Source organism: Columba livia, chromosome 1, assembly GCF_036013475.1.
Source record: "Columba livia isolate bColLiv1 breed racing homer chromosome 1, bColLiv1.pat.W.v2, whole genome shotgun sequence".
In the NCBI taxonomy this organism is placed as follows: domain Eukaryota; kingdom Metazoa; phylum Chordata; class Aves; order Columbiformes; family Columbidae; genus Columba; species Columba livia.
The window spans coordinates 195,700,969-195,717,307 of NC_088602.1; the positions used below are offsets into that span (position 1 = coordinate 195,700,969).

The 16,339-nt window shown below is 39.5% G+C and overlaps 1 protein-coding gene across 14 annotated transcripts in view; it reads right to left on the reverse strand.

Annotated features, from left to right (window-relative positions):
• KIF21A (kinesin family member 21A) overlaps positions 1–16,339 on the reverse strand; it is a 95,723-nt gene that overhangs the window by 57,865 nt on the left and 21,519 nt on the right. For all 14 annotated transcript variants that reach the window (XM_065049006.1, XM_065049001.1, XM_065048998.1 and 11 more), the window contains exons 2-3: positions 3,636–3,858; positions 2,143–2,325 (exon numbers count right to left, since the gene is read on the reverse strand). In XM_065049006.1, coding sequence (XP_064905078.1) covers positions 2,143–2,325; positions 3,636–3,858 — 406 coding nt within the window. The remainder of the gene's footprint in view (positions 1–2,142; positions 2,326–3,635; positions 3,859–16,339) is intronic.

Sequence of the window (16,339 nt, forward strand, 5' to 3'; positions counted from 1 at the left end):
TCAGCAGAGCTTAGGCCAGACTGATCAAATCCCTGATCAAAGTCTCTAGGTAAAAGAACCACTGCAACAGATCGGTATTCGCCCAATGTACTTTCTCATACACCAAAAGCTACAGGTTTTCTTCTCTCACAAGTAAAAATCCATCCCTGAGAAGAAAAGGGTCACCATTTGTGAATGTGATACCTTTATAATTCAAGTTTAACATGCAAGATTTAATTTAACTATTAGGCATAAATACATTAAGTAGGAGCCTTCTCACTAATGCTTCACCTTGCTATGTGCAAACAAACTGATGCCACAATTTAGAGAGGATCCCGATAATGCCCCTGCAATTGCATGAGACTGTATATGCCTGTATTTTGGAGAAGCCAGCAGGAAAGCAAGAAGTTAAGAGAGACAAACTGCAGCAAACTAAGAAAAGCAAGCAAGTAGCAAACAGAAGTCACTGTTCCCAAGAGTTATCCAGCTGTCAGACTTCAAAGTTATTCCAAAATAAAATGTTGCCTCAGCTTGTTCAATGACTAAATTATTATTTATGTAATCCAGCCCGAATGGTAGATAGGATGGGAGGAAGAGGATACACTCCTGTGTCAGAAACTAATACATATTTACATAATACATAATTACATAACTAATCAGAAAAAGCTCTTTCTGGGAAAGCTCCTACTTAGCCTCGGTATAATTTTTAAAAAGTGACACTTTGATAAGGGAGAAGCTGTTATATATGTAACAGCCTTTCTCTAAATTAGATAAGAGAGGTTTTAGGATGTACATTTCATCTCAAATTCATCATAATGGCTGCAATTCCACATATTATCTCTGTAATGTTCAGTTACTGCGCTGTATTTTGGGACTCTCAGTCACATTTGTAATGTCGTGCCAGAAAACACAAGGAATTCAGAAGCTACACTGGTTACTACTCCTTAAACTCCTACTGTTGCAGTTGCCTAAGCAGAACAGGAGCTGCAGCTCCCCATGTTCAGAGAGAACAGAAGACTCCAGCATTCCCACGTAACACGCTCAGGCGCAGGCCCCCTCTAGGCAAACATTAGCCAGAGCAACCAAAAGCTCTGCCTAAGGTTAGCAGTGACAAATCTAAACCAGTGCAAAACTACTGCCAGCCTGTTAAACTTTAAAGCAATTATAGGAACATATGACTATAGGACTCTGTTTACTTCAGCAGTAGTGAAACCAACAGCTTTTCTCTTGGGTCATATAAAAGTACAGTTTTTTCCCCCCAAAGTTGATAAAGTCACCAATACTGAACTAAGTAACACACATTTACACCTGCTCTTCCTTAAATTGATTCTTCCTCTCCTTGTGTTTAAAGCATCAAATTTTGCACCTTGGTGGCAAAGGTAAGTATGTCACACACAAATAAATCAATTAAAAAAAAAAAAAACAAACAATTCCATGGGCAGCAAACACAAAATAAAAGCTGCAAGATTTAAACCAACAGCTGCAGCAGGTCGGAAAGATCAAAGATCTTCTGGCCTCTCTTACCAGTAGCTGTGTCTACAACAAAACACAAAGGCAACAGTTTTTCCATAGCACTGAGGCAGGTTTCCTCTGGGTCTAATAAAAGAGGGAACAGTGACACAGAAGCTCCATCCTAAACCACTGGGGATCACAGAAAACTATTTTTATACTAGGTTTCTCCTTTGGTGAAAGGAATAGAACAAGTCTCCTGAACAGATTTTGCCATAGATTTCTTTAGCTTTCAAAGTGACAAAAGCAGGTGCAGCACAGTCACAATTCAAAGGCAAAAAGTACAACTGATTTTATTTTTTTAATAGTTTTTTGCTAAAAGGTTTTGTAAAGAATTTCAAACAGGCAAGAATAACAGGCTCTGTGAGCAAATGCATGCTGCAGAAAGAGACAAATGATGACTACTAACTCTACTTCTACACTTCAAAATAACCCTGTAAAGGGAACGACTAAAATAATTGGAATAAGATAAAAAGGCTGTTTTTCATAAATTGTAGAGGTAAAGCAAACTCCATGAAATTTCCTTTTGAAATTTTGAAGATTAATTCAAAACATCTTGTGGGAAAAGAATGTAAAAGTAGCAGAAGAAAAAGTTTAATTTGCTTTCCAAAAGAACCTCATCAAGTTAGACACGCAAACACAGATCATATTTACCTCTAAGAACTGTGCATTCACTTTAAAATCTGGAGGTGGAAGTCCTTGTTTAATAGCAGCTTGTTTTTTTTCTTCAATACATCTGAAAAGATGCTTAACAGCTCGTGATATAATGCCTTGTTCCTCTTCTGTTATGTTGACATCAAATCCAGTGCCCATGGTGTATGTTTTGCCAGCACCTGTCTGAATTGAGAATGGACTAGTCACTAAAACACATTAATAGTACCAAATCATCACAGATAAATGCAGTTTGTGAACCCTAGTCCTAGATACAGCAACTACTAAGTCAGTCTGTGATCTTCACAATATTAACATGCACAACAACAGGTCATTTTGAAAAATAGATAAACAGTAGAAGCTGGACAAACTCTGCTGTTTATCCACAGATCACATGCAAGAAGGCAGGGACCAGTTCATTCTTTCATAACCTTTCCCCTACAAACATCCTCTAAGCTGCTTACATCAGCCTTGAGCTATCATCTCCGAGGTCAAAAGAATAGCTAATGTTTTTAACCCAGACTGTTAATTAAAGGATATATTTTGGAGGTAGAAGCAGTATTTGCAATTCTTTACTGAAGTAGATCAAATGATTCCCTTAATTACGATGTCTGAATATTTCAGGTACAATATTGCCACTGTTCTCAGTTTACAAACAGCACTGAGGAATACAAGCTGTACCTTCACTAGGAAAATAATTAAATAGTAAGTCCTATATAAGCCGTATAAGTGTTGTGTTTTCACTTAATCAGTGGGTCAAGCCTAAGACGAAGATAGTATCACACAGCTGAACATAATCTAGTAAACTGGATCTGCAAACTGCATTGTTTCACCAGGACTAGACTTCACCTAGTTAACTTGAGATACGATGTTTAACAGTGGTGAAATTCAGCATCCAAAACCAAATTTTACTCCGTTCCTAGAGGAATATTCGGAAGACCATAATACCATAAAGCTCAATGATATTTCAGCTTTGAGAACTTAAATTTGGGCCCAGTGTACTGAGAGGGTGTGTTCTCTATGAAAAGTTCTGACTTTGGAATCTGATCTCTACAGTTTGCCCAAAAACAAACAATGTGGCCTGAAGTTCCCTAGGATATATTTTTTAAAGTTCCTCTTCCCAAAAGTGTCTGAAAATGCAGAGGGATTGACAATTGCTCAGAAAGGAATCTCAGAACAACCTCTCTATATATCAACCAGTGAAGTCACTAATTTGTACTGCTGCATTGGGGTGAATTCAGGAATTACACGGACTCATGCTATTTTCAACATTACTATTAATTCAGAGTTACTGCCTGATATACATCCTCTGTGTTTCAATGGCCATTCTGCACAGAATCTATACAAACTCCTAAACAGTCTCCTACAGGATATGTCAATTTAAAATAAAAACACTAAAAACCAGGTTCATGCATTCTGAAATTTAAAGGAAACACTAGTTACAAGAAATTGTTAATTCCAAAAGAAATACTTCAAAATAAAATTGTAAAGCTTACTTGGCCATAAGCAAAGACTGTGGCATTATAGCCTTCAAAGCAACCTTCAATCAGTTTTTCTATACACTGTACATAGATCTCTTCTTGCTGCGAGTCAATGTTAAAGACATAATCGAAAGTGAAGGCCTTATCTTTTCCCAAGAACACTTGAGGTTCACCAGGTGTGACAGATGTACAAATATGGCATCCTTCAATCTTCTCTTTGGCTAGCTGTGGTCTAATTCTGTTTTGGAAGAGACAAAGAACTATTAGAAATTATCATCAGAAAGAGGAGCATACAAACAATGCAAATAAGAGATGTGAAAAGAATTCCTTACTGACTGAAAAATGAGAATTTTGCATCAAGCCAGGAAGCAGCAGTCTGAGGCACAGTACTGATGGCATCAGAACCCACTCACACAGCTGCTCATGCAGATCATCTTCTCTTCCCTGAAGGGTCACCTACCAATTTCAAGGTGACGACCTCCCTAGAAAAGTGTTTCTGTATGTACACCACACATTATTAACGACTAACTTGCACGATCTAGTTCTGACTTTGAAATCGTGCTTTCCAATTTTATCAGATTTCTTTATGTTTTCCTTGTATTTTTTTAATTGTAACAAATATGAAAAAAACGCAGCATAGTTTATGTAGTAATTTGGGAGCAAAGACCTCCAAAGCCTACCTGTCATCTTAAATGAAAGTTTCCTTGCTACACACACATTGCTGCTTTTCCTTTGAGAAGAAAGGAGCTTTGACACAGGCAGAACATTTCTGTGAAATGTTGATTTCAGTGAAGTGATGGATCTTCAGAGAAAAAGAGTGGAGAAAAAAAACAAACACACACCCCCCACACCACCACACACACCCCCCACACCAATTCCTAACAAATCCTAAAGGTAAAAGTGTCTCATTCCTCATTATTTCCCCACTGAGACAAATTCCAGCTTTTATTTCAGTTTGTTCAGTTTCTGGAAAACTACTTTGCCTAGACTAGGCAAGTTCAAGTTCTAGGCAAGCCTAGAACTAGACTTCTTATATTCTACCATTCTATTAATTACTCTGCATTCTTAATACTCTTGCAGTCTTGTAAAAACTGAATTATTGTACTAGCTCAGTGACTAAAGAATATCATGGAAGTTTGTGATTCAATTGATTTAATGGTTAACTATCAGGAAGAAAAACTTTAACTAATAATTTGTTTACAAAATTACTTCTTTTTTTAAGCGTTTCCAAGTTCTCAAAGCAGCACCAATTAAAGTCTAAAACACAGGGGACAAGTAAGGTCATATATAAAGGTGATGTAATCAGCAGTAGAGCTACACACAGAGTCATGGAATATTTTATATACATTCTCCATTTATATCAAACTTCAAGCACCTATATTTACCTTGGTATGGCTACTTTAGGTTACAGTATCAAAGGCGAAGATCTGTACATACAGAGAACACTTTAAAGGCACATAGGCATTTCATATTCCATGCTTTAAGGGCAATGTCTACATTAGTGTTTGTTTTGGAGTAGCTGTGCTGTCCTAAAGCAAATTCCCCCAACATCTCCATTTATCACATGTTGGTTTGGATCAGAGAGAAGTTTCAGCGTGCACAAATTATACTCCTTTCATAGGAAACAAAGCCAAAACGCTCCTCTCCAGACACCAAACCTGTTCCAAAATCTAATGGGAACATAAGGACCCAAAGCCACCTACAGATCTAGGGTGACTGTGCCAATGCTTGAGAGAGCTCATCAACAACAACTCTGAGCGGACTGCTACAGATTAATTCAAATTATATCAGCACACATATAGTTTAGTTCAAGTTTAAAAATGTACTGTTAAAAAAAGAATAATCACACAGAGCACAACGTATCTTCTTTTGATTTGTAAGGTTTTCTGCAGAAAACTTTTGAAAAGTATCAATAAAAGGAATGATAATATGATGTGTAAATTAGGTACAAATACTCTACAAACAGTATTTGCATTTAACAACATGGAGTGTGTAATATAGGACACAGATTTTTCTCTCTAATAACAATAATTATCATAAGGTTGGCTTTTTTTTTTCCCTTAAATGAAATAAGAATGCTAAAATTAATTCAGGAGTTACACAGCTTCCTCACTAACAACTTGATCCACTAGTAACTGTGCCCACTACAGACAAAACCTGACAAACACGTACCTAAACTTGTAAGAAGTTGATTTTATTCCAGACCAACAAACACTTTATAATAAAATAGCTGTTATTTCCAGGCAGAGAAAAAAAGTATTCAAAATCAATCATATGCCTATCCTAAAAGAACTCTACACAACTGGAAAAACTGAGCAAATAAAATATTGTAGCATGCTGCCTATAACACTTAATACTTGGAAAATACAAACTTGGTACCTTATTTTACTACTTTAGATTAATGCCATGAAATCAGAGGCCAAGCTCCTTCTTAAAACTAAGCACTCTTATTCTTTCACTAATCCAGTACAGACAGCACAAAGGCAATCAATTGTTCTTACGAGCATGAACTCTGAGGGCTTCTAAAGCTCCAGAGGTACTGTTCGCATTGTGTTCTAGTACAAGGAAGAATAGATAGAAAGACAGAAAGAAGATAGAAAACCTTTTGTGCAATCCCAAAACCAAACTTCCACCCAGTTCTGAAAGGCTTTTAGCAATGATTTATACAATGAAAGTTGACAAATAAAATTATGTGCAGACAGGAGATCATCACCCAATCTGAGGTCGCTCAAGGGACAGTTTGTGCCCTGAAATCCATATAGTTCTCTTGGTAAGTTTAGGACCAAGCTAATGTGACAACCTTAATGAGTAAGTAATAAACGCCTTCAACCCGATCTCTGGCCACTTTGAGCATTGTGAGTGGATTATTCAAATTTCATGGCTGTCAAAAAATATTATCATCCACACAATGTGAGGTCCAGCAAGCTGCAGTCCTTGTGCAAGTCTGCTCCTGTTCCAGCACTGGCTATAGGAACACTTCCTCCTCCACCCCACACATCAAATGACAAAGTGATTTTTTTCTTCTACTTACAGCAAAACCCTTCCCTCATGCCTTAATGTGGCCACTTCTGCCAGCAAAGCAGGCATCGCCCATGCCTTAGAATGTGAAAGAGTTCATTTTGGTCCTCTCTCCTTGCCCAGTTACCCACCTGGCAGTCTGCCACTGGGTTGGTTTCTTTTTCCAGGACCAATTTGACTTCACCCATTTTGTCTTCTACATGGCTCTAGCTCGTCTGGTTTTCAGGCTACTCTATTAATTGTATACAACCATGTGTGTTCTACCTATTTCCAATCCCATCTCCTTAGATGTGGCAACTTCCCAAACAGCATTAGGCCCTGAATCCTTCCCTCTCCTCCTCTCCAAAGCGAACACACCCAACCCTTGTTTACGTGCACTTTGCAGAGCCTCCAGGCCACACGCGTGGAACTTAATCCCCTAAATCTATTCTGTCTCAGCGCACTAGGACAAACTGTCTAATTAGGAAAGGCTAAAATAGCCAGTGGTGGCACAGTAATGCACTGTATTGTACTGGGACTAATCTCTCAGTACAATAGGTGCACAATGTCTCTGCTAAAAATATTGTCAGCTAGAACAGCCTCAGAAAATACGGTGTAGGACTACAGCAATCATCAGGTCAATAACTTGTGTTCTGCAAGACAAACTTCCTAGAACTGATTCCTGTTTAAACTAGATAATATTACAGTATCCCTTTGAAAAGCATCCTACCTTAGATTATTTCTAGGGGTGGAAAATTGTCCCTGGGATTTAAATGTTATTTTTATATATTGATATATAAGGATACAGATATACATACACACACACTTCCTTTCAGTTAGTGAAAGAATTTATCTCTGTGTCTGTTCATTTAAAAACCTCCCCATTACCTAATTTTTCCCCAGAAATCTCAACACATCTATGACCAAACCATCCATTAATTCCATTTCATATACTAAATAAAATGAGACCAGTGGTTTTTTAAATTTTGCTTCTCCATGTGAAGCATTGCAAATACTGCTCTAACACAGGGTAATTATCACATTTGCCTTCTCAGCACCTGTTCAGAACAGCAATAAGCAAACAAGAACTTCTAAGAGTGACCTATAAAGGGCAAAGCATTGAGTTATTCTGTTCTTGTTTTACAAAAAGAAAAGAGGAAACAATTAAAAAAACCACACAGATTGATCTTTCAGATACCAATAATTAGCCAGATGTTGTGTGTTGGAAAAAATAAAAAGTAGTTTTACATTAAAAACTCTGCTGTGAGGAAAGCCCTTTTTTCACCTTGCTCAGAAAAGCCTAAATTCAAACCACTTAAACAACATGCGGTTCTTGAAACAAGTTAACCTGTAAACCCAAGACTCTCCATTATTCTCCTCTTACTACACAAAGCCTATTAAATTTCACACAATTAAGTTGCACATGTGGGTATGTGAAATATTAAGTCTAAGAGCACTTAATAAAACACTTAAGTATAGCAGGCAACATACACTGACAAACAAACAAAAGCTCTCTAAAACCAGAAAAAAAAACACACACACATACACAAAAAGAAAAACAAAAACAGAAAAAGCAACACCCACACACTAAAAAACAGCTTCCTGCCATTAATTTGGTATCACAATTCCCTCTCCGTTCTATTCCATTACATTTAAAATCACCAACTGCTGTATACAGTTCAACAAGGCAAGTGCCGGATTTTACAGCTGGGACACCACAACCCTGGCTGTATGTACAGACTGGGAAACAAGATGCTGGAAAGCAGCTCTGTGGAGAGGGATCTGAGGGTTCTGGTCGACAACAAGTTAAAACATGAGCCAACAGTGGCCCCGGCAGCCGAGAGGGTCAACCGTGTCCTGGGTGCATCCAGCACAGCATTGCCAGCCGGGCAGGGAGGGGATTGTCCCGCTCTGCTCTGCACTGGTGCGGCCCCACCTGCAGTTCTGGGCACCACAGGATAAAAAGGATATAAAGCTGCTGGAGAGTGTCCAGAACAGGGCTACAAAGTTGGTGAAGAGTTCGGCTGGTGAAGGGTTTACAGGAGAAGCCATATGGGGAGTAGCTAAAATCACCAGGTTTGTTCAGCCTGGAGAAGAGGAGAATGAGGGAAGACCTCATTGTGGCTACAGCTTCCTCACAAGGCAAGGAGAAAGGGCATACGCTGAACTCTTCTCTATGGTGACCAACGACAGAACCCAACGGAACGGCAGGAAGATGTGCCAGGGGAGGTTTAGGTTGGACAATAGGAAAAAGTTCTTCCCCCAGAGGGTGCTGGAGCACTGGAACGGGGTCCCCAGGAGGTGTCACGGCCCCAAACCTGACTGTGTTCAAGAGGAGACTGGACAACACCCTCAGACACATGGTGTGAACTGTGGGGTTGTCATACGCAGGGAAAGGAGTTGGATTCAATGATCCTTGTGGGCCCCTTCCAGCTCAGGACATTCTATGGTTCTACAAAACCATTCCCATCCAACACGCTCCTTCACAACAAGCAGAGAATAAAGAAAGCTAAACAGATTTAAATACTCTTTGCATAAACTTTTCAGTACTTTTGCTAGCACACATTGGAAGCTTGCTTGCTTCTATCACTATCAGCACCTCCAGATGAGACCATAACTATGGTATCTGAATGCATTCATCTGAACTAGCTGATCAGTATGTTAATTCTTTACCACTCAATGAGGTTTAGGGATATGAAAAACGCTGGCATATGACAAACATCAGGTCTACCTCTTGTTAATACAGCAATAAGGACACAGGAACAAACCTGATGGCTCCTGCCAGCAACCGTCACCCATTAAGAGTTCGTTCAGTTGCCAGCACACCTCAGCACAATGGCCCCAGCACCTCCGCTGCCTGGGGCAACGTGGTCTGTGGTGGTAAATAACACTGGCAGGTAACAAAATGCTCATATTTGGTGAGTTACCATTCAGTACATTTAGTACTGATATAGTTCTGCAATGCTGTTCTCAACATTTCCAAAGAGGTTTTTGGTGGCCAGTGAAACAAGTATCAGAAGTCTGAGAACTGTTTCAGTATGCTTTTACTCTTTTTTCCTCCAAAAACACATGCACGTACCCATAGTTCATAAAAAGTGCAGAAGTACTACACCTTCCAGCCCAACTCCTTTCGAAGAAATCTCTCAATTTTTTTTTAAACTCCACTTCAGAATGACACATAACAAATTAAAATCCAATGCCTACAAATAATACCACAAGGCACTCTTTCCTAAGGTTAGTATCAAAATAACCCCCTACACTTCTATGGTAAACTACATAAACTACATGTCTTCTGCTTTTCATTTAAAGTGCCAGCTAGGCAGTTGCCTCTGAGCAAGTCATAAATATACTGTTTTATCAGTAGCCCTTGGTGGCCTTCAGTGTGGAATCCATTTGTTTCAAGTGCCTACCGTGGCATAGAAAACCCAAGCCTTCATAAAATACTTCAGTGATTGAATAAATAATGGAATAAAAGCCATCTGTATAAACAAAAGCAAAGAAAGTGTAAGACACATTCAGGATACCACCGTGCCACTTCTGCAGAAAGACTAACTCGATTTTTAGATGCACACTAGTATTCAGCGGTATCAATTAATGGTACAATTTCATGTTAACGGTACCAGTCACTTGCATTAAGATCTAAAAAGGACATGAAATTACAGATATTCAGGTTATAGCAGTTACACGAGATACTGCCCAGCAGCCAACCTGTGGCAACTGGCCACCCAGCATGTTGCCAAGCCTTTCCTCCCACCACAAGTCAGCTCCCACCCCATGAACCTGCTTTGGTGGCGAGAAGCAGGGGCACACACCAGTCACCCAGCCAGGGTAAGCAGCACCAGCTTGCTGCGACTGTAACTCAATCGCCCTTATGCAAGACTTGGGCTCCGATCCCATCAATGTTTCTCTGAAGTTGCCATGGCTGCCATGGTCTAGGCCAAGCTCAGCACTGCCAGCAGGTGTTGTGTGGGCCCAGAGCCCACAGAAACTAGGCAGAGTCCAGGTGTTACTCGGCCTAAACTTACACCAGCTCCCTGGGCAAGTGAGGCAGATGTTTTGCACATGTACCCGTGCTTGCCTTTAGACACCAGGAAACTTTCAGTAATATCAGGTAGGTATCTCAGTGCAAGTTTGGCAACACCAGAGAATAAAACTCCCCGGGAGCTGGACGTAAAAATTTATTAAGGACTGTGGCAGAAGCTAAATCAGGATACATGTGGTCCAGATTTTGCTATAAAGTCCTATTAAGATACTATAAAATGGTATTAGCACCCCTTCAGTCCATGTGTAGCCATTAAATATAACTATTAAGCCCATAGCTGGATATCCAGCAACATCAGCCACCAAATTACCAAATGGGCTCCAAGATATTACATTTCAATAGCTAACTTATTTTACCACAAGAAAAAAAAAATTATTCAAAAATACCCATGCAGAATATTTTTTTTCAGTGCTGCAGTCACTTCCAGTTTGCTCATAATGAGAAGACAGCAAATGGAAATCTGGAATTAAATTAAGTTGAGGAAATGTATCACTGCTGTAACTAGATTTGTCCAGTTCTCCTCTACAGTCAACCTCTACCTCTTCAGCTACCTTTATTATGAACACTAATTTGATTTCATAAAACAATTACCCTTTTCAGGAGCTCATGTACCCATTAAGTGTTCGCGTTGGGGATTACATTTGCAGTGCCAGGCTGAGGCGGTTCTGCAGGCTGCTGCTTTCCCTTGGTTCCCGACATACCGTATTATAACCACATCCCTGGGCAGCTGCCACAGCTAGCCAGAAAACAGTTTCGCGGTATGATTTCAGATTAATTCTTGTGCAATTCTGTAACAGCCTAGCAGGCTGTGCAACGCAGATGGCATCTTCACTCTGACAGGCAGAGTCCTGTGTTTTTGCCAAGAAAATACAGGGAGGGGAAAGACCCAAGTCTGTCCTCACACAGACCTCCTGCTGCCCCACACGCTCCCATCCCATCCCCACCTCCCAGAGAAGGGCTAACAGACACTCCAGTAGATCTAACAGACCTCCAACATCTTTCTTTATAACATGAACGCATGCTTTCATCCAAACCTCTTCCTTCCAATTTCTCCTGGACTAATTTACTCTCCAGTGAGTGAAGAAACCCACAGCTTTGGAAAACAATTTGACTTTTGAGAGAGAGAGAAGGGGGCACTGTGTTGCAGGATTTGTACAGGCCTTGATTATTTCTAGTTCAAGACAAGGTCAGCTGCGATGGAAAAGCAGCACTGCCATAAGCTTCCACGTGCCTGCCAAGCAGAGAACTGGCACGCCTCCAAACCCAAGTGCAATTTGATTAGAGCTAAACTGATACTGGAAATGACATTTCTAAGGCAAACAGATTTTTCAAAATTGTTCTACTATGCTACTTGCCTTGTTTATGAACATTTAATGTTATGTCTCTCCACTCTCAGAAAGCTGGAAGAGAAATAACAATATCTTGGAGAAAATGAGATCTAAACAAATGCAGCAAGGTTTAATTTACAAATTAAGACTCGAAGTATTTGAAACATGGAGCTATGCATTCATAAAACTAAAGTTCAGAATTAATCTAATATAATACAGGAATGTAGGCACATCTGTATCATGCAATAAAGTTGCAGAATATAGACCTCAGTCCCAGTAATCATGGTCAAACATACTTTGGTGTGGAAAGTGACTGCAGACATCTAATCTCCAGGTAGCCAATTAGTCTGGAGAAGCTGCCTCTCCTCATTAAGGAGCATGAAAAAGTAATTTTAGAGAGTAAGAGGCATGAGGAAGTATCTCTGCTGTTACAGCACAGTGGAACACAGTGCTCAGCTGTACTACTACCGTGGCTGGCGTTAGCTCAAGGTCTGGACACCATGTTATATCAAATGTGTGGACATACCCTGAAATATTCGAGTCACTCACAGGCTATTCCTCCTGTAAGAATCAACCCTGAAAATATAATCCATGGGAATCTTTTTCACCTTTTAAAAAAAGAGCAAAAAGGAACTCTACATTTCAGTGTTTATTTTGAGAGGTAGCTTCTAGTCTTTTAGAAAACCCTATGTATACTTTCAGTTTGTTTGTCTGCTTATACTGCACTTTTGGACACCAGCCCCCAGTCTGTAGAACAGCAGAGACAGCCCAAATGCCTAGTTCAGGCAGGAAGGGCAAGTCCCTGCCCCAGGTGGTCTGACACACCTAACATCTCCACAAGGCCTGCCAGAAATCAAATACATGTCTTCAGAGCCAAAGGAAATGCAGGAACAAGGGAAATATGTAATCGAAAAGTTTACCACAAGGAAGCAGAGCCATGTGTGGCTCTGGGTTAGGATGACTGCTCCAAGTCACCAAAGCTGTAGTTTCCCAAAGGGTTCAATCAGCAAGAAGTCTGCAATTTGATGGTTGTGCTCTGCATATATTTATATACAGAGCCAAATATCCAAAAACCAAATCAAGGTGAGAAGAACTGCCTTAAACTGCACATTAAATCTGTCTTTCAAGAGTGCACTTGCTTCTTGTAATTTTAAGGTCTCTATTGAAAGCTATGTTTTAGCTTTTATGAATGATAAGCTCATGCACAGAAGAATTAAATACCATCTTCATTTCATTGGTGGTGCTTCATATCAATCACTAGCACTGGCAATACCAAAGACTAGTAAAGCTTATGAAAAGTGTATGGAAATAACAAATGACGGTCACAATGCTTAAAGAACAAAGATGTCACAAATTCAAAAAGGAAAGAAGAAAGGAAGGTCTTCTGGTGTGCCCCTGGACCAGCATCTACAACTACCACAGGTATGGATACAAAGAGGTCAATTGGGCAACCAAGTGTATTTTTTTTTTTTTTGGAAAAGGATTCATGAAGACAGCATATATGAAAGAAAGAGCATCACACCCTATATTTCTTTTGCAAATTATGGGGTTTTTTCCTCCAAAGTTTAGCTTTAACACGTAAGTTAGCAGCACTCATCATTCCTGCTCTGGAGCGTGTAACTATGAGGAGTGGCTGAGTCATGCTGCTGGTAAAGCTTACCAGAGCCTGTTATTAATTATGTAATTAGGGCAGAATCAGGAAAAGGCGTACACTCTCTGTGGTATCCTTCTGCTATACAGCTGAACACTTCACAGAGATTAAACCTGCTAAACAAATGTCATTATACATAACTTAATCAAAAGCAAGTTTAGGGAAAACTTGAAGAGTGCACAGCCCAGCAGCGTAGCAATAAGCCACAGTAGCAAATGCTGCTGATATTTTACATACACTTTGTTTCCAGAATTTTTAGAGTGCAAGAGTTCAACTGAAATAAAACAGTACTGTCAAAAGCAATGTGGTGAACATAGGCTGTGCACACACCCCCCTCCCCAAAAATATATTGTGGTCACTGCTGCTTTATCAAGCTACAGAATAACATAAAAACCAAACAAGCAAACATGAACTACACACAACTACTACACAAACCACACAGTCCGAGTGCCTGCAAACCTAAACTCAGTCACATATAGAGTTCAGGAATTTGGGGATCTTTCAGGTACATCATCTGAGCCATGACCCACTCAGCCTAACACATCCAAACACACCAAGCCCATAAAAGGTACACCACTCACAACACAAACATGGATGGTGTCAACTCTTTATAAAGCACACTTGTAACTACTATATAATTACCAGAGTCAAACTTTACTAAAAACAGCTTTGTAAGACAGCTGGTTTCAAAAACATTGCCCACAGCAACACAGTACACCAATGAACGAACTAATAATGCTCACACAGTATTTTCAATTAGACACAGAATTGACAGTGGCTTTCTGGTTCAAAAACCCAACACTCCTATTTGCAAAGCAATGACACTATTAATGACACTATTTCTGCACACTCCCACCATTGCTTTTTTTTTTTACCTGTAAATTCAAAGGAATAACTTTAAAACAAAATTATTCCACACAATAAAATATTTTAAGTATATACATTCAGGATTTCTCGCATTCCTAGTTTCCAGCTCCTTTATGGAAATCAAGAATAAGTGCCACAAGTATATTCAGAAATAAGCAAACAAAACAGTGTTTATTCACGACAGGAAAACTTTTTAAATCTGAGAGAAAAAAAAATGTAATGTAAGATTATCCAGATGACCAAAAAAACCCAAACACCTGTCAGTCATGCCAACACTAGGCTTCATCCAATTCCTTCCTCTTAACAGTTAAAGGTATGTATGCCAGAAGTCCGCTACTACTTCAAAATAACCTCATTTTTCAAAAGAGGTTATCTATTACATTTAAACAAATTTAAAAGCATTTTCTATGTCTTCAGCAAAGGAGCACTCTTCAGTATTGCCTTTCTTACCCAGTTTCCCTTTTCACCAACACCCCCACACTGCCCTACCCACACACATTGTCCCAGCCCCCAGAGCTATAGCCCAGAAATCACTACACATTCACACCAAGACTACTGTAGCTCTGAAAACTGCTTTCATTTATTTTACCTTCCTACAGAGAATTTATCTTCCCAGTTATATATTCTCAAGTCTAGGGCAGTTGGCTGTTTTATACTCATGAGCCACAGGTCCAAGAATTACTTTTAACCAACCTCATTTAACTCAGAATAAAGTTACCAACTTACTTATTATAGCTAAAGCTACAAGCCACATCCCAAGTAATTACATTTAATAATACAACAAAAGAAAAGAAGGATCAGGTCAGTTAAAAGAAAATTACAAGTTGTCATTATTCGTTACTGAGATGACTGCTTAGCTAACACTACTAAAATAACAAGCAGATAATTCACAATTGGACAAGACAGCTAAAAAACTGTTTCAATAATGTGCTCTGAATAGTGCCTTCACTCTCTCGATTTTCAGTGCAACATTCTTGGAACAAAAACCACCGTGTGACTTTCCTGCCCCTCCTTATAAAAGAAAAAAAAAAAAGGCAGCGTTGTATCCATAACACCCGATCCACCAAGTTCCAAAGCAAACTGCAGAAAATTTCTTCATATTTATTGTTGACTGTTTCTAATGAACAGAAGTTGCTCTGTCTCAAAACAGAAGGTAGACTGTTCAAGCAGCGACTGAAAGCTCTGAGCTGGTAAATCATAACTGTGCAGTAAGGAAAAATAACCCATTTGCTTTATTTAGTACTGGTTTATTATAGACCTTGCAAAACAGAAATGAACAATGTTATACACCTTTTTCAGTCCTCCTGGTTCAGCTACACATTTTTACATGTCTAAATGCCAATCTGCAATTTTAGTTCTTTCCTTCATGTCTATTCATCCTATTTGCAAGGCTACAACAACATCCACGTTAGCAGCAACAGCATCAAAAATTAAAGCTTAATTTTTCCATCCTTCTATTCCTATGCAGTGACACCATATTCAGCTGCCCTGTGAAGACTTGGCCACCTCTCTCCTTTGCAGGCTTCAGAAGACACTTTAAAAGGAGGCCCCCAAAAAGTTAGTTAAGTCAAGGCAATTCGGGAAACTATGCTAGAAATTCAGGAGGTAGCATTTTTCCACACTGAGTCACACTCCGAAATGATTGCTCAGTACAATGCTGGATGCTCTTTTGGTTCAAGCAGCTTTTCAGGCTAATATAAACTGACAGTCCCTGAGCATCCCCCACCCCCTTCCTCCATTCTCCAGCCCCCCCCAACAGTTGAAATATTTTACAAGTCTCTTGGTCTACGTTGCCCACAAATTTTCAATCAGGTGCAAAATTTGGGTAACCTAC